Source organism: Oculina patagonica, chromosome 4 (genome assembly GCF_052425735.1).
Source record: "Oculina patagonica isolate OP01 chromosome 4, crgOcupat, whole genome shotgun sequence".
NCBI lineage: Eukaryota > Metazoa > Cnidaria > Anthozoa > Scleractinia > Oculinidae > Oculina > Oculina patagonica.
The window spans coordinates 59526737-59548296 of record NC_135761.1 but is presented as its reverse complement, the minus strand read 5'-3'; the positions used below and the strand labels follow the sequence as shown (position 1 = coordinate 59548296).

Here is a 21560-nt window from a genome sequence, read left to right as displayed (position 1 = left end):
TTAAATTGAAATGAGAGTATTTGTTGAAAGGCTGAGAATTTTCTAGAAAACAAATAAATTGTCGGTATTTCCGGAGTTCAGCAAAACAAGTCCATTACAGAACAGATCTCTTTGTGATGCAATAGGTTATTTAACCGGGGGGGATTCCCATATTTAAGAGGCTGGGACGCTTGTCGTCTAGCTAAGGGGTGTAAATTTCAGATTTTGGTCTCACTTAGGGTGTAGATCTCGTTTAGGGTTGCACACGAAGAAATAAACATATATAAGTTTCATTCTTTCACTCCGGGGGTCCAGAAATGTTTGTGCCACGCCTAGATTGGTCTCTTTGAGGAATTCTTTTCAAAATTTCCGACGAGCCTCCACGGCTCTTTCAATAATTCAGGGGGAGTCCCCCCCTCCCCCTGAGTTATTAAATAGTTTTGATGCACAACCGTAGAATTATTGGGAAGTTAGTGCCAAGTTTCAGTCTGACACATTATTGTTGTGACAGTAGTGTAATTCCCTGCAGAAATTGCATTAATGGTTGGTTGCTTATGAACCGAGAGCACGCATGATTCACCAGCTAAAAATGACCTTAGGCTGAGATACCACATGCGTTTGTAAGCAGTTGTTCAGACTAGCTGAGACACGCACACACACTTGAAGTTTACGAGAAAGAAAAAAATGTAACAAAAGTTGAGTTATACTAAACTTTTTGTTAAAGCAATCGAATTTTGTGCTTTGTTTTGTGGTTTTGTGTGCTTACATCCTTACTGACATGTATCAGTAATTCAATCCCGGCATCACAAGCCAGGATGGCCGAGCGGTCTAAGGCGCCAGACTCAGTGCAGGGGGGCTGGGGGGGGGGGGGGGCTTTAGGCCCCCCCTACTTTTTCCGAAAAAATAAAGACTTATTAAGAGAAGAGTCTCTTAAGCCCCCCCCCCCCCACTTAAAGTCACTAGTCAGCCCCCCCACCTGGAAAGCTGCTCCGCCTTCCCTGCAGTGTTCAACTGGGTGAGTGTTCTGGTCTCCAAATGGTGGCGTGGGTTCGAATCCCACTTCTGACAATATCTTGTCAAATTGAAAATTTTATCAAACTCTGAAAAGAAAGTTGTTTAGTTTTACTTTTTCTGAGAGAAAGCAAATGAGCCAGTGCCGGCCATAGTGTCTTATACCGTTATCTGTAGCAGTGTCGCTGACTCCCCCAAGATAGGATTTTTCCAGCCCATTAATATTACAGGCAGGGTTTACCTCCAAAATTAAGGTGGCTGGTAATTTAACGGTTTGCAGCCGACAGGTTTGACTAAAGGATTATTTTTGAAAAATAAACTAGTGGGCAGCACTCTGCGAACGATATTTGTTTTGTAAAACTGATTTATTCTCCTACGCGTTTCGTCCGACTGTCGCGGACTTCTTCAGGGAGTTTTACAAATTAGAATTACATGCTTGTATTTATACATAGTGTAAACCGTACAACTTATTTTTAACGAATAAAGAAAAAATTGCAAGGCGCCATATTGAGATATTTTCATGAAATTTGCATTGAAATTTACATGCGAAAAGCTGATCGCAACAAATATTCGGCGGGCAAAGATCTCTGCCCAAGAAAACAACGCCGTGTTTGTGCTGGTTTCAGGTAAAGAAAGTATTTTTATTGCTTTAGGTCTTTACTTTAACATTGTGCAGTGTTTATATTCTTGAATTTTTAGCGTCTAATTGAGTAGCGTTTTCCAGGCATGTAGTAAGCTCAGCTGGCTGAATCAGTGGCTGATAGCACGTCGTCTACATAAACTTTTATAGAATTAATCCCTAAAGGGGCGATTTCTTTTAAAGCTCTTTGTTCAATTGTAATATAAAACATTTGAAATTAAGTTCAGATTTCAGTCAAAGCATTATTTTGCAGTTTAACCTGGTTTAATAAGGGCTTCAATTGAAATGGTGATCATTTACAAGTTTACTTGCAAAATCAAGGCCTAACTTATTAAAATTTGCCCTATCTAGCTTCCACGCCATTGCTGCAGTTACATTGAATTAAATGTTCGTTGAAGAGGATCAAGAATCCGAATTACTAGAATGAATTCAAAATTTAAAAAGGTACTGTATTTTTAATATTAATTTCAATTTTATTTTCAAATTTCTGCACACTGAACAGAAGTGTAATAACTCAGTTTCCGTTTTTAGGGTGTAAACCAAGTCCGTGTTTTGAACAAACTAACTGGAGGATTTTCCAAAAATGAAAACAAAGACTCAAAAGAAACAGATGATAAACCAGAGGAAAAATCCATGGCCAAGTCTCTTAAAAGTGTAAGTAAAAAAGTCTTTTTTTTACAGCACAACCCAGAAAAGCCCTTACACTAAAAATATTTGTAGAATGTTAGTTTGACTTAAGAGAACCAATCAGATACAAGATATGGTTGTGACACTAAGCATGACCAAGTTGACTGGTCAAATTCGAATAAAAGTGTTCATGCTTTGTGGATTCATATACATGTGTAGTAAGAAAGTGGGGCTATCCAACAGACAGATTTTAGCTTTACTGCAATGATAAAGGTTCTCCGATTTTGTTTATTAACAACAGACTGTTGACAAAGTACGGCTGAGACTAAAGGTGGCGTCCATGTTGAAAGATGCTTCTGAACCTGATAAAGATGAAGAGAAAAGGTACTGCGCATAGCAGTTTACTGGCAGGGTTAATATCTTGTAAATAGACTAGAGAAATGCTGAGTTTTTTAATGTGGCTAAATATTTACGTAGCTAAATATAATTTAGGCAATGTTAAACTCAAGAGGAGCTGGCCAGCGGTCTCTGTGCCCTTCGGAATGGCCCTTGGGGGCTTTCCGAGGCCTCTCCTTTTGTTGTGTTTGCTATCAGCATTGCCCTCGCATTATTGCCTTGCTTGCTTCGCAAAGTGCTGCTCGCTGATCGTATTGTGTGATGGTGTCGGTTAGTGGCTGCTGTTTGGGTGGTTCCCGCTGCCAGGGTTGCCATGGATACCTCCTTTTATGCTGCTTGCAGCTGCCCCCCCCCCCCACTAACCTTTAAGGCACCAGCTCCCAAAGCTTATCATTAGCGATGAGTTTAAGAGCTCAAGATAAATTAATCCGTAGTAAATTAGAATCTCATTTTATATATAAATATTACAGTTGATGTCGGTTTTAAGTTCTGTTTGAATTTACGGCATGCAATGAAATCACATTTGTTTTATTTTTATTCAATTCGTATAACTTGTAATCTAAATTATTCTTATTCTTCCTAGGTATCAGACACGTATAAAAAAAAGGGAAACAAGGAGCTTTCACTAAGTTAGCATACTGGGCCTAGTTGTTCAAAGGGTGGATAGCACTATCCACAGAATAAATCACTATCAAGCAGGTTTAGTGTTGACAAAACAAACTGCACTATCCAATGGATAGTGATTTATCCAGAAGACTAAGTTAAGGCTATCCACCCTTTGAACAACCAGGACCTGGACTTTTGATCAAGTGCTCCAGGTTCAAACCCTGGAAAGTATCATTGTCCAGGTCTGGGGGCAAGACACTTCTGACTGTCACATACACATGTGCCTCTTTGAGGAGTGACCCTATTTAGCAGAATGGTAGAATGATGGAATTTGAAGTTTGCTAGCGGTGAGCTTCACGGTCCTGGTTTTCTTGCGGTTATTTCACCCTCAGGTTTCCTTGCGGCTATTTCACCCTCAGGTTTCCTTGCGGTTATTTTACCCTCAGGTTTTCTTACGGTTATTTCACCCTCAGGTTTCCTTGCAGTTATTTCACCCTCAGGTTTCCTTGCAGTTATTTCACCCTCAGGTTTCCTTGCGGTTATTTCACCCTCAGGTTTCCTTGCAGTTATTTCACCCTCAGGTTTCCTTGCGGTTATTTCACCCTCAGGTTTCCTTGCAGTTATTTCACCCTCAGGTTTCCTTGCGGTTATTTCACCCTCAGGTTTCCTTGCAGTTATTTCACCCTCAGGTTTCCTTGCAGTTATTTCACCCTCAGGTTTCCTTGCGGTTATTTCACCCTCAGGTTTCCTTGCGGTTAGCTTCACAATAGTTTGCTTGTTGTTAGCTTCACTCCAGTCTGCTTGCATTAGCTTTTATTTGTTGGTAAGGGCAATTAGCTATCACCATTCCGCCTGCATTCTGCCATTTTGCCGAATAGGGTCATTGACCCCACTTTGAGCATCCTCAGTTTACCCAAACCTGAAAAACAGCTAATCCAGAGTTACCTGTGAGATGTACTAGCTGGCATATTCCATCCACTGTGCGTAGTAACTGCTAGCTGCTTCAAACTGCAGATACAAAAACACTCTACCTCTTAATTTATCCACTGTAGTACATGTAACCTAAGGGTAATACACAAAAAAGAATAAGAGACATTATGAAAATGACATTAAGGCAATTTTTGGTCTTCAGACTGAGTGACAAGAATTATTGTAATTAAACAATTTCTCTGTTTTCTTTTAACAGGGAGAAAGAATTTCATGCAGTGTTCCATGCAATACAGAATGAGGTAATTGATAGTTTTGCTATCACCTATACCTATTGTAGGTGATTTGTTTTTTTCAAAAGAAATTCTTTTTTTAAGAGAGAGGTATGAAGCTAAAGCCAGGGACACACTAGGCGATTTTATTCGCTGATCGCGGCAAATTTGATCGCCGGCGATCGGCGAATAAAATCGCTGATATCTGACATGCCAGATATTGGCTATTTTTGCAGATCGCTGCAATTGGCAGATAAAATTAACAAGTGTGTTGACGGCTTAAACTGCATAATTTCTGAGTAATTGTGGATTCATATAGGAGGAGTGTTGATATTTTCTGGAACAGCTCATTGAAGCATTTACATTCCAAGTGATCACAGTTAACTCCCACTTTGGGACTATTATTTAGAGTCCATATTGGGATAGGCTAGATTTCCGCCACATTCTCGAGTCCAGTCTTTGTTTCTCCACGAAAGGGGGAGGAGCGTGGGCTCATTTTTCCATAAAGGGCCTGGAAATCAAGCCTGAATAAAAGAAATATTAGGAAACTGTATTATATAGCAAAAATATTTTTAGCCTGTGATTCTTATTTGTTGGGACTCGAACTCCTGTTCACAGTAATGGGTGTCTTTATAATAGCGAATACTGTCTGCAAGGTGGGAGTTGACAGCATGTACTTGAATTATGTCACTGTTCCACAATTATTGAAGACAGTAATTTGCAGTAATTAAAGGTACTTGTTAATTGTAAAACTCTTAGAAAGAAGAACTCTTGATGTCAAAAGAGAAAGAAGAAGAAAACATGTGGGACATTGTTGATTTGGATGATGAAGCAATTGAGGAGTATGCATCTAATGAGCTGCTGGGTCAGTTCTTGTCCAACACAGTGTTTAGAACTGGAATTCTGTGTGTTATTCTGTTTAACAGTATACTGATTGCTGTGGAGACAGACCAGGAACTTGTAAGTACAATTGTACTTTGGATCACACTTACAGTGTGTTTAATAGTACCAGTGGTTATTGATATTGAATTTTGGCCTAACCGAGTGGCTGACGTATAAAAATTAAACGGCATGCAATGCATGCAAAAGGTGGTCTTAAGGACATTTGTCAAAAAGTCAACGTAAATAAACGTAGCTGGGAAATTCTGTGTTGAATGTTTGTTCAAAAATTTGCGTTATCTTGTAGCGTGACATGCGATTATACGATGTTCAATACTTCTCGTGAGCGACATGCAAGGTCAAGTGCTGTCTTGTAACTGTTTACACAGACAGACCACACAGGTCCATTGTATTAAAAGATATCGAGATGTGATCATGTCTGTCTACTGTGTGGCTTTCTACTCAGAAAGATGGTTGTGCTCACAGAGAGTGGGGGGAGGGGGAAAAGAGGGGAGGAAGAACGTATATCATCATTTCTATCCAATCTCAGACCTAGTGGTAAAACTGCACGACGCCCCTTCCAAAAACTAAAGGTTGTGTTACATGGGACAACTTGCAACAACAATATTTCGTGCAACAATGTTGGTAGCACATTGCGAGTTTTTGACTTGGGTTCAAAAACTCGCCAATCGTCTATGTCACATGGAGAATTTAATATCATATACTCAAGTGAGAACACTACAACATTCACAGACGTTCGTAACATTGAGCTTGACGAAAGCATACAAACAAGAGTTTCTCTACACATAAGTAATTGACTTGCTCACTCAGGGTATCATTATGGGCCACCGACCATTTCTGTTCTTCAGTAGTAATATATGACTGTAACTGAACCAAGAAAGTGACCCGATGTAGAACAGTAGAGCTAGCTATTAAGTTGCTGCCTCCAACGAACCGGCTGGTACCGCACGTGTTCTAACTGTAAAACCTGATACCCGAACGGTATTTCAGCTGGCGGCTCGACGCCTGCATTGAGAGGATAAAGCATCGCATTGCAGTGAGGGCACTTGAACAGCTCTCCTCCGCAGTGAAGGCAGTGAGGAATTCTTGGCGAAAACAATTCAACAGGCAACCCTCGTGCGCAAAAACTTTACAAAATGGTAACGGACGAGACGGTGTCTCTCTTGGAGTGTTACAAACAATGCATTTGGATGTCAGGAAGGCGGCCAAATGCTCAGCATCCCTTCTCTGTTGTTGTGGCCTTCTTCGCTTTGTTGGCTTTTCCATTGTACTCATCAGATGATAAAGCTGTTGTTGTAATTCCAAACTTCGCAGTAGTTAGATAGCAGTACTCACCAAATACTCAGGCAGGACAGGTGTTATGCTTTAGACAATTCCTTTCAGACAAATTTATGACGCTTTTTCAAAGTTCAGGCACAGGCAGACAAGTCTCTGTGTTTGAGACCGCGTGACGTAAGCGTCACGGTATGCGCTATTTTGATCCCATACATTCACTATAATTTGTAATGATTGACCTCCGCTTGAGTCAACTGATCGTGAGAAATGCTCCATAAAATTTTGAATTTCGCATCTTTTCATCCCAAACTTGGATCTACTGTAAGCCAGATAAATAAAGATCACTTACCTTTCATCTTTTGTGTGATCTTTCGTGTTTTTATGGGGTTTTGAGGCCGTTCTCACGATCAGTTAACTCAAGCGGAGGTCAATCGTTACAAATTATAGTGAATAGCGCATACCGTGACGCTAACGTCACGCGGCCTCAAACACAGAGACTTGTTTGCCAGTGGTTCAGGTACCAGTGTTTACGTATCTTGAATCACAAAGTCTTCTTAAAAAAAATCCTTCCGCCGGGATTAATGTTCTGAACGTCCAAAACCTTTACTCTTCGCCGCAGTTTAAAAGAAGTCGCGAGCGATAGTTCGAAACTATCCGAGAAACATGCCTTACTTCAGATGAATGTCATCCTCGACTAAATCGTCATTTTCCACGATTACAAACAAAAGATCATAGTTCTGGTTTTGACCTACAACGCCAAATAAAGTCGGGTTAAATTCTGATCTGGCGTGACAATTAAAGTTTCGCTGTACTTACAGAGGAATGCATTAACCCGAGATAAATGAACGCCTGGTCGCCGGTAAGGAAAGCATTGAATTGCTCATCACGGTGTTGACGTCGTTAAGTAGCGTTTTGTTGTCCTTTGACATCTCACTTTTGTTGTTTCTGATCGATGCTTTGATGAGAGCGGCTCTTTGTTGTTCATTATGTGGCTGACCAATGAAATGGTATTGATATTTAATTTAGTGCCGCTATCTCAAACACAGCTCAATCACCTCCAAGTCAGTTTCCGTTAAGCCCGAAAATCTCTAGCCCACAATCATTGACAAAAGTCGTTGGCCCACCCACCCCCTCCCCCAGTTTCAATGTTGGATAGTACAATGTGCCTAAACTCCCCGTGCAGTGCGTTTCAGTTTGTGAGCAAAAGTAAGCAGCAATTGCAGGCATTATTTTTTGCATGCTACGCAACATTGCAAAGGGGGAGAGGGGAAATTACTTAACTTTTTTATGTTACAAGTAAGAAAAACGGCAACTGCGCCAACATTTTGTCACTGATTGTAGTTCCAAAAGTTTTCTCTTTTCTATTTCTCAATCATTTTGAACAATGTTTTAATGGAAGGCGATCAGCCCGCAAAGCTATGCCAAAGAAACTCAATGTGACAGGCTTTGGCCCAGACGAATCAGGAGCAGCCAGCAAAATAATATGCATGTCTCTGGCAAAATATCATCGTACCCCAAAGACAAGAAAGAAACGAAAGGACCGAAACTTATATATTTTTTATTTTATTTTAATCATTTAAAAGTTACTACATTTGAAGAAAATTAAAACGTGTAAGCTTGTAAACAAAAATTATCCTTCCCACTTCACTTGCTCGCTGGGGCCAATGTTTCTGTTGTACCATTACTCCAACTAAACCCAGAATTCGGCCCAATGAACATCACTGGAAGCTAGTTGCTGCTTCTCACGAACCTCCCCCCGGCTCGTAACGGACGTGTTCAAACCGAAAGACGTGATACCCCTGCGGGATTTCAGCAGGCTGTTCTTCGCCTGGATTAAGAGGATAAAGCATGGCGTGACGTTTAGGACACTTTAATAGCTCTCCTCCACAGTGAAGGCAGTGAGGGTCTTGACGAATACAATTCAGAAAACAAGCCTCGTGAATCAAAGCCCCACAACACGGAAAAGAACGAGAATGCGTCTCTCTGGGTGTGTAGCAAACATGGCACTTTGTCGCAAGAAAAGCCGCCAAGCGTTGCTCGTCCCTCTTCCTGTTTCTATGACTGCGCTTTCTCTTTTTTGCTGGTTTTTCGGTAATCATTTGAAACTTCGCAAAACTGTAGTTTACACTAGTTTGACACTTTTAAAGAAATGGGCATGATTTTTGACCGATTTCATGCCATTTCTTTGCCCAAGTCGTGAACTTAGTGACCAAAAGCTCTTTTGAGGTGTTGAGGGCATGATTACATGCCACGTAAAGAGTAATTCCCGTTTATTTTGAAAAACTGAAGCAAGTTTTTACGACCTCTTGGCATTCCACTGGAAATACACTACTTATAACCGATGATTCCTTCTACTTGGGCATGGAGCGTTTTATTTCATGCAAGTTGTTCAAGAAAACGTTAGAAGATAGTTTTTTATCCGGGTTACTGGTAAAAACGTCTCTTGCAGCATGCGTGTAAAATTCTCATGCCATTCTTGCACGTTTTTCGCGCGGCGACCTTTATCGAGCGGCAGAGGAGAGCCTGGGTAAGATGTTGACAGCTTCTATTGTATAATCCTTCAGGCCAAACGGCTGCTTTTCCAAACCTTCTTTATCAGAGCTAGAATCGCAAGGCCCTAACAAAAGTTTCTATTGTCTCAAATAAAACGTCATGAACAGTTAATGCTATTGTTCCTTTGCCGAGCTCAGTTCTGTCGCTACAGTGTTGCCCACGTCGCTACACTGACCAACAAGATTATTCTTCGGCACGAGGGCAACCACGAAAATATTTCAAAATATCCGAGAAAAATCGACCAGCAAAGGTTGCTTCAATTTTGCGGTAGTACCGTTAACGCCGTTTGTTTGCTTTCTGCATAATCCAACGAATGAAAATATAGATCTGGCAGGAGTTTGTTAATTCTTTTGATATGGTCTCGTCACGGAGCAGATGTTTTGTATCGCTCCATCCTTTCGTAGAAAAGTAAGATTGACTACTTTTTAAATTATAAATTTTAGGTATCCTTAACTTAAGTATATTTTATTTTAAGTATGATAGGAAGTTATAATTGTAAAGCACATTTCATTATTAGCATTGGTTATTATTATTAATATTATTGGTTATTTTTATTAATATAATTATTAATATTGTATTATTGATTGATTGATTAATTGATCGAGTCTTTGATCGATCTGCAGTGCTAGTTCTTGCTATCATGCGTAACCTTATACAATGGAACCCCGATATAACGATCTTCAATATAATGATATTCCCGATGTCCCGGCAATAGTAAAATGTATGGGACGGAACCCCGATATAACGATTCCTCGATATAACGATATAATTTTACTGCCCCCTTGGCATATCGTTATATCGGGGTTCCACTGTACGTTTTTCTTTTCCGAAAGGCTGACTTGCTACGTTTTTTAATCTTTCGCCTGGTGGGGGGGGGGGGGGGGGGAATGAGACGAGTACAAATATCGTAAGACATTTGTACTTATTTTGCGCGTTTTTTGCACTCTACAAAGCAGAGTTGGATAATAATAACTGTTAATCATTGATTCAACAGGAACAGAAGTACAGTCATTTGTTCTCAGTGCTGGACCAGTGCCTGATGACAATCTTTGTGTGTGAGATCCTTGTCAAATGGTATCATGGATTCTTTATGTTCTGGAAGATGGGATGGAATGTTCTTGATTTCTTCATTGTGGTGGCTCTTCTTCTTGGACCGTGTGAGTTGAACTTTGAAGATTTAGCATTGTTGTAGGTGATGATACTAGCTAGAAGATCAAATTAAGCCACAAATACGATAGGAAAAATACCAGAGGAAAAAAACGGCACTTTTCTTTGACGACATAACGGTGCCTGGAAACGGTGCAAGTTGCTATGATAGTCTGCGGTTTTGACTATTATGCGCACGCATGCCATGTGCGCCTGTGTTTGATTAAACCTTGTTGTGTTGCGGTACCAGTTTGATTTATTCAATTCTCCGAGGCACAACACAAGTCTGTGTCAGTCAAGCCGTTGCTTAGAAAGATGTCACCTGTTTTGTTTTTTTCAAAAAGATTTAAATATTAATGTTTGCATGCGTGTGGAATGCGAATAGTGGCGGTTTTTGCGTTTGATGTTTCAAACAAAATGCAAATAGTGTTTTGTGCACGGTCAGGACCAAAACATGCAAGTTAACAATGAACTTTGTCAAGCTATTCACTTTGCCCTTAGCAACCATTCGATAGCTACTGCGCACACTCGTTTGCCCAGCACTGCTATGCTGCATTTTTGAGTAGTGAAACAAAGAAAGTTTTTCTCCCCCCCCCCCCCCGAAAAATAATAACCGCTCTCTTGGCCTGAAGAGTGGTGGAAGACATTTAAAGAGGCGTTTACCCTGGCTGTTAAAACTGCTTAATGCTAATGACAAGGATATACAGTGGCAGTTGTTCTTGTGTATTCAAAAAGGTTGTTTTTGAATAAGTTTTAAATAAAGCGCTTACCCCTCCCCACCCCCCTTTAAAAAAAACGCCACGTCAAAAAGGTGGAAACTGAATTATTGAGCGCAGTGGTCAGCAGTAAAAAGTGAAAACGTAAAGATGGAAGTGTCGCGTTATTTGAAGTAGCTCATGATTATTTTGCTATGTTGTTATTATTATCAGTGCTTAGTACAGGATCAGGCAGCAGAGGAGTGTTGAGAATTCTTAGAGTGTTGAGAGCTTTCCGCAGTCTTAGAAGGTAGAAATCCCACAGGACACCTAGTGTTAGTTAAAGACTTCGAAAGTAATTGATTTAACTTCTGTTTATATTTAGGGTTTGTTAAGCGCCAAACGTCTTGTAAGTAGCTAGAGCTGTTTAAAGATCATGCCGTCATTGTTTCGGCCAGTTAATTGTAAAACGTAAATCAAATCTGACTTGGTTTATGTGGGTTCCCGCGCTTGTATCCTGCTTTATAATTCGTTTCTTTGTTTCATTTTAATTTCAGCCGTAGCGATTAGCTCTGCGATTCATTTTGGGTTTGGTCTTACAATAAGTCGTTACACAAATATAAAGACACGTAGCCCCTTATAATAATAATAATAATAATAATAATAATAATAATAATAATAATAATAATAATAATAATAATAATAATAATAATAATAATAATAATAATAATAATAATAATAAATAATAATAATAATGTTCTTTATCCAGGGAGCTCACATCACCAAAGGTGTTATTCAGTGAGGCCCTGCAAAATAATACTTCAAATTCAAAATTAAAAGATTAAAAATAGTTTAAGAATTAAAAAAGTTACAAGATAAAAAAATGTATAGTATTAAAGTTCACAATAAAAGGCATAGGATAAAAAATTTAGCTAAAAACTACATTCTTCAGGGCTTGCTTAAAAAGTAAAATGGACTTAATGTCTTGTATCGATTTGTCAAGCTTATTCCAGTCTGCAAGTCCTTGGTATAAAAGGCGTTGCTTGCCATAATTACGTCTAATTCTCGGTAAATAAAAATTGGTTTTGCCACGGGTATTATAAGAATGAATGTCACAGTTTCTCTTTGTATCAAAATTAAAATCTATGAGGCCATTTACATATTTGAAAACGAAAACGCAGCGGTGAAATAACGTGCGTTTCACAAGTGTTGGCCAACCAAGTGTATTTAATGCTTCTGTAGACGAGGAAAAACTTGGTAAACTAAGAATGGTCTTGGCAGCCTTGTTTTGAAGTAACTGTAGCTCACCCATTAGGGTAGCATTACCCTTATCGCCCCAGAAAGCTCAGACAGTTTGTAGCAAAGATTGTAGAAAAGATTCAGTGTAGCTTTATTTGCATTACAAAACCGTGTTTTTATATTTGATGATGATGATGTTTGCCTGGTTTCGATTCGTAGCATCAGTTCACTTCCTGGATTACAGATAGTTGTACAGACAATCCTGCAGTCCGTTCCAGGTAAGTGTTGCTTGTTTTTATGACTTCTTGTTCAGTTCAGGAAATTTAGCTACTTGACTTAATTTAGTTTTGCATGGTTTCATTAAGTTTGCTATAGTCTAGTCTAGTCTAGACTATAGTCTAGGCTAGTCTAGGCTAGGCAGTAGGCTAGGCAGTAAGCTAGGCTGGTCTAGGCTAGGCTAGTCTAGGCTAGGCTAGTCGAGGCTAGGCTAGGCTAGGATAGTCTAGGCTAGGCTAGGCTAGGCTAGGCTAGGCTAGGATAGTCTAGTCTAGCTTAGCCTAGCCTAGCCTAGCCTAGCCTAGCCTAGCCTAGTTAAGTTATCGCTGCTCAAGCCTAAACCGTTGTTCCTTTTGTCCACAGACATGGCCAACATTGTCCTTCTGCTTGTGATTATCATGTTGGTGTTTTCTGTGATTGGCGTGACACTGTTCAGAGACATTGTACCGATGTATTTTGGAAATCTCTCCAGCTGTATCTTTTTAATATTTATCCTTGTTCCTTGTTCCTCACACGCAAATTATCGAGTTTTACATTTACTTCCCCTCCTCGGCTCCTTCCGGACTAACCTACTTCTTAACGTATCAACCCCACCCCCATTAGCTTCTTTTGACCCGTCTTGCACTGCTCCTACAAAACGGCCAGTTCGGGTATGAAAGCTTTGCGATATTCTTGTTGTTTTTTTTTTTTTACTTTTTATCAGTAAAATTGTATTTATTGTACTTAATTCTTGATTAAATCAATAATAATCCTTGACTTCTGTTAGCAATGTTTTATCTCTTTGTTTGCCTAACTCAAGATGGCTGGATGGAAATTTTCAAAGCTTTTCAGGTAGAAATGGCGGGAAAACAGTGAAGATTTAGTCCGAGCTGCTTAAAAGTCATGGCAGATATTTGGAACAAAACGTCTCAAGCTAGGCTGAAGACTAGTACTAAAAAGACGACTGAATAGTCAAATGTCAATTTATTGGTTTCAAATACACGTTCAAAACAAAATTGTCTATATCAGAGAGAAAGGCTTAAAGGTTTTTATAACACGGTAAGAATGTTCATGATGAGACTGAAATTTGGGTTAGAACGTTTTTCCCATTTGTTTTAAAAATGAAAAATATCATCAGGATTTGAAAATTGGAACCACAAGAACATGAGAACTAGTAAAAAAGCAATAATGATGATGACGACGATGATGATGATAACGATAACGATGATGATTAAATTACTCTGCAAATTAAATAAAAGGTAAGTAACTCTTACGTATTTTGTCGCAGGATGTTGGAGAGACTTATTACGTTGGTGGAGGGCTCTTTCTTCTCGTTTTCATAGCTATCGGTGCGTTTGTATTTGCCAACCTTGTTGTTGCTGTTGTGGTTACGAATTTGGTGAGTGACTTTCACTGATTTTCAAAAAATTACCTGATTTAATTAATAAATTTTGTTAGCAATCCCTTATATTGCAAAAAGTCTACAACCCTCGATGAATAAGGGAGTGCGAGGGATATTTTAAGGAAAAATAAGATGTTGGAATTCGAAAACCAGACGTTATTTCTTGATTGTGTTTTTGGGTTGTTTTTTTTTTTTTGCCATGGTCTGCTTTAAACACACGCATCATTTTATTTGAACAGGAATTCGCTATGGTTGATGTGAAGACTGAAGGCAAGGAGCGTGAAACAGATGATCTGAAAGCCAAACTCGAGGAAGAAGGTAACTTGTTCATACATTTAAGAGTTAGGCATAAGTGGGTTTGTTCAAAAAGCGCGAGTAAAATCCGCGTAAAGGCAAGAAAATGTTTTCTGATGGAGGGAGTTTAAGCAAACCACAAAGACAACAAGAACGTCGCCAAATAAAAGAATGGCTCTGCATGTGCGTTATGAATCTTTGCATATTTCTTAGTCGTCCTCTGCAAAAAAAGGATAACAACAACAACGTGAAATGACCGTACTCGAAAGTTTATTTACAAGTGTTAAACTAAAAAAAGCCATTTCAATGCTATCTCGCGCGTTGCAATTCAGTACTTGAAGTAAACAACAAAACTCAAGTTGTGTGGCCAAGCGGTGAAAAACGTGCGCCGTCTTGCGCGCACATTTAATCTTGGCAAAAGGGAACGTACGTCGACGTCACAAGTCGTGGCAACTGCACGCAAGTTCTGACCAAACGGAGTCACACATTGACGTAACTTGAAAACTTGCGTCTACTTTGGAGTTTGTTTGGCCAGACCTTATTTAAGTGAAGACCAAAATGCAGGTTGTAAGGGCGCGGCCAAACGGAGGAGCGTGGCCTCCGCCAGGTTCCACGCTTTAGAAATAAATACGGCATCGATCTTGTCCTTTTTACAACTAATAGATAGAATAGTGAAATTCGTTTTACCCTTATTTGTGTTTTAGACACTACAGTACCAACAGTTGGAGTGGAAGAGGTCCCCAGTTTTGTTTACCTGAAACAGATGCCTTTTCAATTACCGGTAAGTTTGAACTTCTTCTCTCAAAAGGCTCTTTACTAAGAAAGAAAACGGCGAGCCAAGCCGAGGGGACGTTTCACTGTACGTCTGTTTACAGTCTAAGTTTCAACTGACCGACGGCTTGTACAATATATTTGGCTTAGAAATTGACGGCTCACGGCATTATAGCAGCTAAAAATCTTTTACCTACTTTATGATGACAGGACAGACTCTTACAAGTAATAGTAGATTAGTTAGCGCTTCGTATTTGAATTTCAAAATATTGTTTTTTTTAGCCACTCCTGTTGTATTTCAGACAATTTTGTAGGGAGAAGTTAATATAAAATAAAAGTTTTCATTACCTTACAACCAAGAGGCGGGACTCTTATCGAATGATATGTCAAAAGCTTCTTAGTTCGCTGTAGGTTTCTTTTCTCTTGGGTTTTCTGTTCTCTCTCTCAGGCGATACTCTAGTAATTCACTTTTCATGGTTCGTTTAACAGGATTTGACGAAAGTTACATGTGAAAAACTGGAAAACTATTTACTGATTCTGAGCGCGATTGAACAAAATCTGGTGGAATCTAAGAAGATTGAAGAAGAGATAATCCAGGTTAGTTTACTGATCACTATTGGTCCTATGATAAAAATCAAACTTTTTAGTGTTTACCATTTATTTTGCTTGGAACAAAGTAGTAGCTTAAGCCCTTACTTCTTTTGGGAGAATCAGTCATTCGTATTAATTCGTGACCTGCTGAATTTGTGCAGTTTAGTTCAGTCACAAAGAAAAAGAGGACGGTTTGAAAGACCCCGCCTTCCTCCACATTTAGGTTCACACAGGTCAACCTTTTTAATAGGAGGCTTAATGGCTTATGGTCAGCACACTGAAGTACTGACTCGTGCCCAGTCGTCTTTTCTGTCCCTCCTGAGTCCAGGGAGACTGGGTCAAACTGAAAACGGAGGGAATCACCTCTTGGGCTCCCCAACCGCGCTTCTCACGTTAATATTAATAGGCAAGACTGAGAGACGACTGGGGACGAGTCAGCACTGAAGTACGGGTTCGAGCCCTGGCCGGGGTCACTGTGTTGTGTTACTTCTGTTACTTCACTCTAATATTGCCTCTCTCCATCCAGGAGTATTTTTTCTCTTAGTATCCTTAAAATGTTCAGGTCTTGATAATAACCAAGACGATCCAAATTGACACAAACCTGCCTAAAACAAAACCGAAAATAAATTTTACTTAAGGACGTTTGCGCTAATTGTTTATGCGCATCCTTACTGCGCACGTAATTCATGTCGCAACGCCATGCCACGCCATACATCGAGCGCGCGCGCTGAGAAAACTTTCTAATAGTCCGACCATATGGTGAAAAAATTGTGCACTTTGGGGTAAAAGCACCAAATTTGGCATGGTGATAGTATTTAAGTTGCTGAACAATATTAGCTATGGACCCCAGCCAGGGGGGCGATTTTGTACTAAGGGGGGGGGGTGGGGTGGTTACAATTTTCAAAGAAATTACTGTAATTCAAGAAAAAAGGTGTACAGTTGAGCCGAATTTGTTATATGTAGTAGTACTTACTTACTATTCAGGTTGCTGAACAATATTAGGTATTTACCCCAGCAAGGGGGGTATTTTTTGTACTAAGGGGGGTGGGGTGGTCAAAATTTTCAAAGAAAGTACTGTAATTCAAGAAAAAGGTGTACAGTTAAGCTGAATTTATAAGATGTGATAGAACTTGCTTACTGTTCAAGTTCCTGAACAATATTAGGTGTAGTCCCCAGCAAGGGGGGGAAGTTTTTGTACTTAGGGGGGTGGAGTAGTTGCGATATTCAAACAAATTGCTGTAATTTACCGAAAAGGTGAAGAGTTGAGCTGAATTTGCCATACTAACAGTGCATGATGTCCTGAGATATGTCATCTGACTCCAACCAGAAGTTCTTCACAAAAGGGGTGTATAACAAGCACGCAGGGGTGGGGGGTGGGGAGGAGTACATACCATGGTATTTTTTGACTTTGTAAAGTAAGCAAACTTAATCCTCTCCCTTGCATTCCCCACCGCAAGTACGAAGCGCAGTCCAAGACATGCCAGTCTTGAACAATGTTCTTGGCAACCTAACTCAGGTTTGCACCCTCATTTCACCAGCTCCCTGGCATACTGTTGATGCTTTAGGTGATGTGGTCCACTGAGGCTTCCATGCATCTGACTCAGATTGTGCCCATCCCCATTCACTAAGAGAAGGTTGTCAGGATTAGATACAATGCACTGTCCTCAACAATGACCAGCTTGGTAGGCCACTATCTTGTTGTGTTTGTACTAATGCATCAGCAGTAGGGGAGATGTTCTCAAGGGTTCTTCCTTTCTGTGCAAAAAATTTTCTGGCATCATTGACTCCTTGGCACGGGCTTGCTGGTCATACAACAGAACCACCAATCCTTTCAGCACAGGCATAGCATTTAGAACATCCTGCACACTAGGCATTTTGCTAAGGACCATGAAAGCTATAGTGGCTTGATCTCCAAAGGACATCCATGTGGCCAATACTGTGCTCTTCCCTTGTCCTTAGAATGCTGATGTCTAATCACAGCCTGTAAAGGTGTACAACACTTGAGATTTCTCATCTTCAAGAGGCCTGACGATGTCAAGTATTGCTTACCAACTCCAAATGCAATTCATATCTCCAGAGCAAGCACTACTGCAACACCAGTGTCTACTGTACAAAGAATTATCTTGTCAATACCTTGCTGTGCACGCACATATAAAATCAGCTCTGTTTTGTTGAACTCTTCCTTCAGAGATTCTCCCCAGCTATCAGGAAGCCTTACATCTGCTATTACTCTGCGACGGACACCTCTTCCACGCTTGTCACGAGTTTGGTATGCATCTTTCCCAGATGATATCAATCTGCTGCACACTCGGTAGCTGGTTACTGATTTGCGGCAAGTTAACTTGATATGCATAGCCAGAGAATGTTTTACATGTTCCAGACGGCTTTAGTATGTTGACAGGGGCAGTACCATCGATAAGCATCACATCTACTACTGGGGTTATAGATTGGTTTGGTGTCAGTTTTTCCATACACTCCTTCAAGTCGGACTTTACGCTTACTTGCAGGTCGCAGGTCGCCAGAGAAGAAACAGATGTAAGGGTTCCTGCTAAGTGGGGAGAATTTCTGAAGGAAGAGTCCAACAAAACAGAGCATATCTAGCTTAGGAGATGATCACGTTGCCATGTGAAGCAAACAAAATGTATTCTATCTACAAGCGACACTCTCGTATTGTCATCTTCAGTTGATGTTACGCCTGAAATATCACCTTGCATGCACAAGGAGGTTGCTACAAGGCTAATTTTAATTGCATCTGATTGTGCACAGCAAGTTAATTCTTCGTACAGAAGACATTAATGTCACAATGCTCGCTATTTCCAACTTAAATCTAAATCAATTAAGAGTATAGTGAGATGTGATTGCATTTGGAGTTGGTAAGCAATACTTGATATCGTCAGTCCTCTTGGAGATGAGAAATCACAAGTGCTGCACATCTTCCACGCCTTTACAGGCTGTGATCAGCATTCTAAGGACGAGGGAAGAGCACAGTATGGGCCACATGGATGTCCTATGGAGAAGCCACTATAGCTTTCATGGTCCTCAACAAAATGCCTAGTATGCGTTTGCTGGAAAGATTTGTAGTGCTGTTGTATGACCAGACAAGTCCGTGCCAAGGAGACAATAATGCCAGGAAAGTTAGCTTTTGCACAGAAGGTAGGACATTTGAGAACAACCCTCTACCGCTAATGCATTAGTACAACACAACAAGATAGTGGCCTACCAAGCTGGTCATTGTTGAAGACAGTGCATTGTATCTAATCCTGAACTACCTTCTCTTAGCGAATGGGGATGGGCACAATCCGAGTCAGATGCATGGTAGCCTGGGTGGACCACATCACCTGAAGCATCAACAGCATGCCAGGGAGCTGGTGAAATGAGGGTGCAATGCTTGGGTTACAGAGAACGTTGTAAATATTAGAAATCTGTCATGTCTTGGACTGTGCTTTGTAAATGCGGTTGCCGGGACATACGAGGGAGAGGATTAAGCTTGCTTACTTTACAAAGTCAAAAAATACCATGGTACGTACTACCCCACCCCTCTCCCCTGCGTGCTGGTTATACACCCCGTTTGTGAAGAACGTCTGGTTGGAGTCAGATGACATATCTCAGGACATTGTGCACTGTTAGTATGGCAAATTCAGCTCAACTCTTCACCTTTTTCGGTAAATTACAGCTATTGGTTTCAATATTGCAACTACCCCACCCCCTAAGTACAACCCCCCCCCCCCTTGCTGAGGACAATATGTAATATTGTTCAGCAACTTGAACAGTAAGCAAGTTCTATCGCATCTAACAAATTCGGCTCAAATTTACAACTTTTTTCTTGAATTACAGTAACTTCTTTGAAAATTTTAACCACCCCACCCCCCTAAGTACAAAAAATCTCCCCCCACCCTTGCTGGGGACAATACCTAATATTGTTCAGGAACTTAAACAGTAAGCAAGTTCTATCACATCTTACAAATTCAGCTTAACTGTACACCTTTTTCTTGAATTACAGTACTTTCTTTGAAAATTTTGACCACCCCACCCCCCTTAGTACAAAAAATACCCCCCCTTGCTGGGGTAAATACCTAATATTGTTCAGCAACCTGAATAGTAAGTAAGTACTACTACATATAACAAATTCGGCTCAACTGTACACCTTTTTTCTTGAATTACAGTAATTTCTTTGAAAATTGTAACCACCCCACCCCCCTTAGTACAAAATCACCCCCCTGGCTGGGGTCCATAGCTAATATTGTTCAGCAACTTAAATACTATCACCATGTCAAATTTGGTGCTTTTACCCCAAAGTGCACAATTCCAGTATTTTTTAGCACCATATGGCTGGACTATAAGTACATATAGGGAAGGTGGCCGTTCTGCTCACTTCGCTTGGAGTTTGCTCTCTTAAATGGTCGGTGACCCCTACTTTTTTCTTAACGGATTAATTTTGTTAATTAATATCTACGTTTTGCGAGAAAATGAAAAAAATCTATCGAGTGGAAGTTTGTTTTTATTGTCCGATTGACGTTTGAATTACGCTTTTTCAGCTTTTCGTTTTGCCGTACGAAAGTTTTTAATGCCTTATTTTCAGGGTTAAGTCTTACAAAAAGGATATCAACACTAAGAGTTATTTAAGTAACAGACGCCCTTGTACAAAATGTGACTAAGATCGTTTGCCTCCGTTCACTTATCTTCGATATTATTAACTAGAAGCCTTGTAAACACTGCTAAATTACGCGCGCCAATTTTTCAAAAACAAGGTAGCTTTCCACACGCTTTATCTCTGAAACAAAGTCGGTGACCCCAACTTTTTTTTTACATTTCTGACACAAGTTACTCATTACCTGGCCGCAGTAAAAATTAAAAAAAAATCTATCGAGTAGAAAATTTTTGCGCGAACGTCCTTGAGGCAAGAGAAGAGGAAGTAAATTTATGATAATTCTTGTGAAAAATGTTAGTCTTCCGAACTGATGCCGGTTGGGCGCTTGGCCATTTGTCGAACCTTAGAAATAAAACTATTTTCTTACTTCCAAAATCATTTTTGTTTTCTTCACTTGTAAGATTTTCGGTGAGGTGTCCGATTTACAAGAAAAAGCCAAAAAGGAAGGCATTTTAAAGAACGACGCCGAAGAAGTCACAAAGATGAGGAGCGAAGACAATTTTATGGTATGGCACTTTCGTATTAGCTTGTGTTAAAAGCCGTCTGTCTCCACTTATTTCAAAAAACTAAACAAACTAAACTTTGACGTCTATGTACATTTGCGCGTTGCTCATTGATTAATAGTATCTGTACGTCCCCCTCCCCCACAGTTAACTGGAGGCGACTTGATGTCGAACCTGATGGAGATGGAGCAAGGCAAAGTGTTTGACTCGCACAAAGACACGTTGGGTTCCATGTTACGAGAGGGAGCCAGACTGATTAGCACGGCAACACAGAAGAAACAGTCATCAGACGAACGCAGAAAGTCTTCTTTCCTGCCTAACATTTTTCATAGAGGATGAACACCTTCAACTTTACATCTTGATTCTTAATCTGTATTTCTTATTTTATACCGTGAAGCATGCATATAACTAAAGAGTTGTTGCTTAGCAATAATCATGACGTAATTGACAGACCACGTGTTTACGCTTGTAAAACTAGTCCCACTTGTTCACTGTTAAAGAGAAAGGAGTTTTGAGATATTTTAATGGCGTTTTAAAGGTCATTTATATTGTCTTCCGAAAGGTTGTCAGATTTCAATAAACACTACGTCACCTTATTCATAGGTTTTATGTCTAGTGGTTCAAACCGAAACGTAGCGATTGCACACAGTAAAATCGGGATTTTGCTGTTAGAGCAGTTTTCAATTGAGTGTTGTAAACCCAAGACCAGAGTAATCACTTTAGCCAATCTTAAGAAACACAAACAATTCAGTGAACCAATCGGGTTCGAAGCAAATTCATGTTGCCGGCACGAAGCGCGGAAAAACGTGCGCGAGCGAGTCACGATTGGT

At 40.1% G+C, this 21560-nt stretch overlaps 2 protein-coding genes across 7 annotated transcripts in view; one reads left to right on the top strand and one right to left on the bottom strand.

Annotated features, from left to right (window-relative positions):
• The window catches only part of LOC144647742 (uncharacterized), a 55317-nt gene that overhangs the window by 14141 nt on the left and 19616 nt on the right, over positions 1 to 21560 (bottom strand). The gene's annotated exons all lie outside the window — the stretch shown is intronic.
• LOC144647756 (cation channel sperm-associated protein 4-like) lies at positions 1486 to 21295 on the top strand. 4 transcript variants are annotated; one of them, XM_078507436.1, is made up of 17 exons: positions 1486 to 1616; positions 1982 to 2074; positions 2162 to 2284; positions 2559 to 2641; positions 4446 to 4488; positions 5218 to 5418; positions 10181 to 10343; positions 11262 to 11337; positions 12486 to 12544; positions 12906 to 13016; positions 13309 to 13373; positions 13810 to 13920; positions 14163 to 14241; positions 14922 to 14998; positions 15478 to 15585; positions 20629 to 20733; positions 20878 to 21292. In XM_078507436.1, exons 2-17 carry the CDS (start codon positions 2054 to 2056, stop codon positions 21067 to 21069), a joined length of 1617 nt encoding a protein of 538 aa, XP_078363562.1. In that variant the 5' UTR covers positions 1486 to 1616; positions 1982 to 2053; the 3' UTR covers positions 21070 to 21292. The 4 variants fall into 4 exon arrangements, with proteins under 4 accessions (XP_078363562.1, XP_078363563.1, XP_078363564.1 ...); XM_078507437.1 differs by lacking the exon at positions 15478 to 15585 and having other exon boundaries at positions 20878 to 21295; XM_078507438.1 differs by lacking the exons at positions 1486 to 1616; positions 2559 to 2641 and having other exon boundaries at positions 20878 to 21294.

What these genes read in the sequence shown, in the direction of transcription:
- LOC144647756 (XM_078507436.1), top strand. Translation starts at nt 2,054, where the DNA reads ATGAATTCAAAATTTAAAAAG. An exon ending in GCTTTCCGCAGTCTTAGAAG is followed by an intron (nt 11,338 to 12,485) that starts GTAGAAATCCCA and finishes TTCGATTCGTAG; the next exon opens with CATCAGTTCACTTCCTGGAT. An exon ending in TTTTGGAAATCTCTCCAGCT is followed by an intron (nt 13,017 to 13,308) that starts GTATCTTTTTAA and finishes GACTTCTGTTAG; the next exon opens with CAATGTTTTATCTCTTTGTT.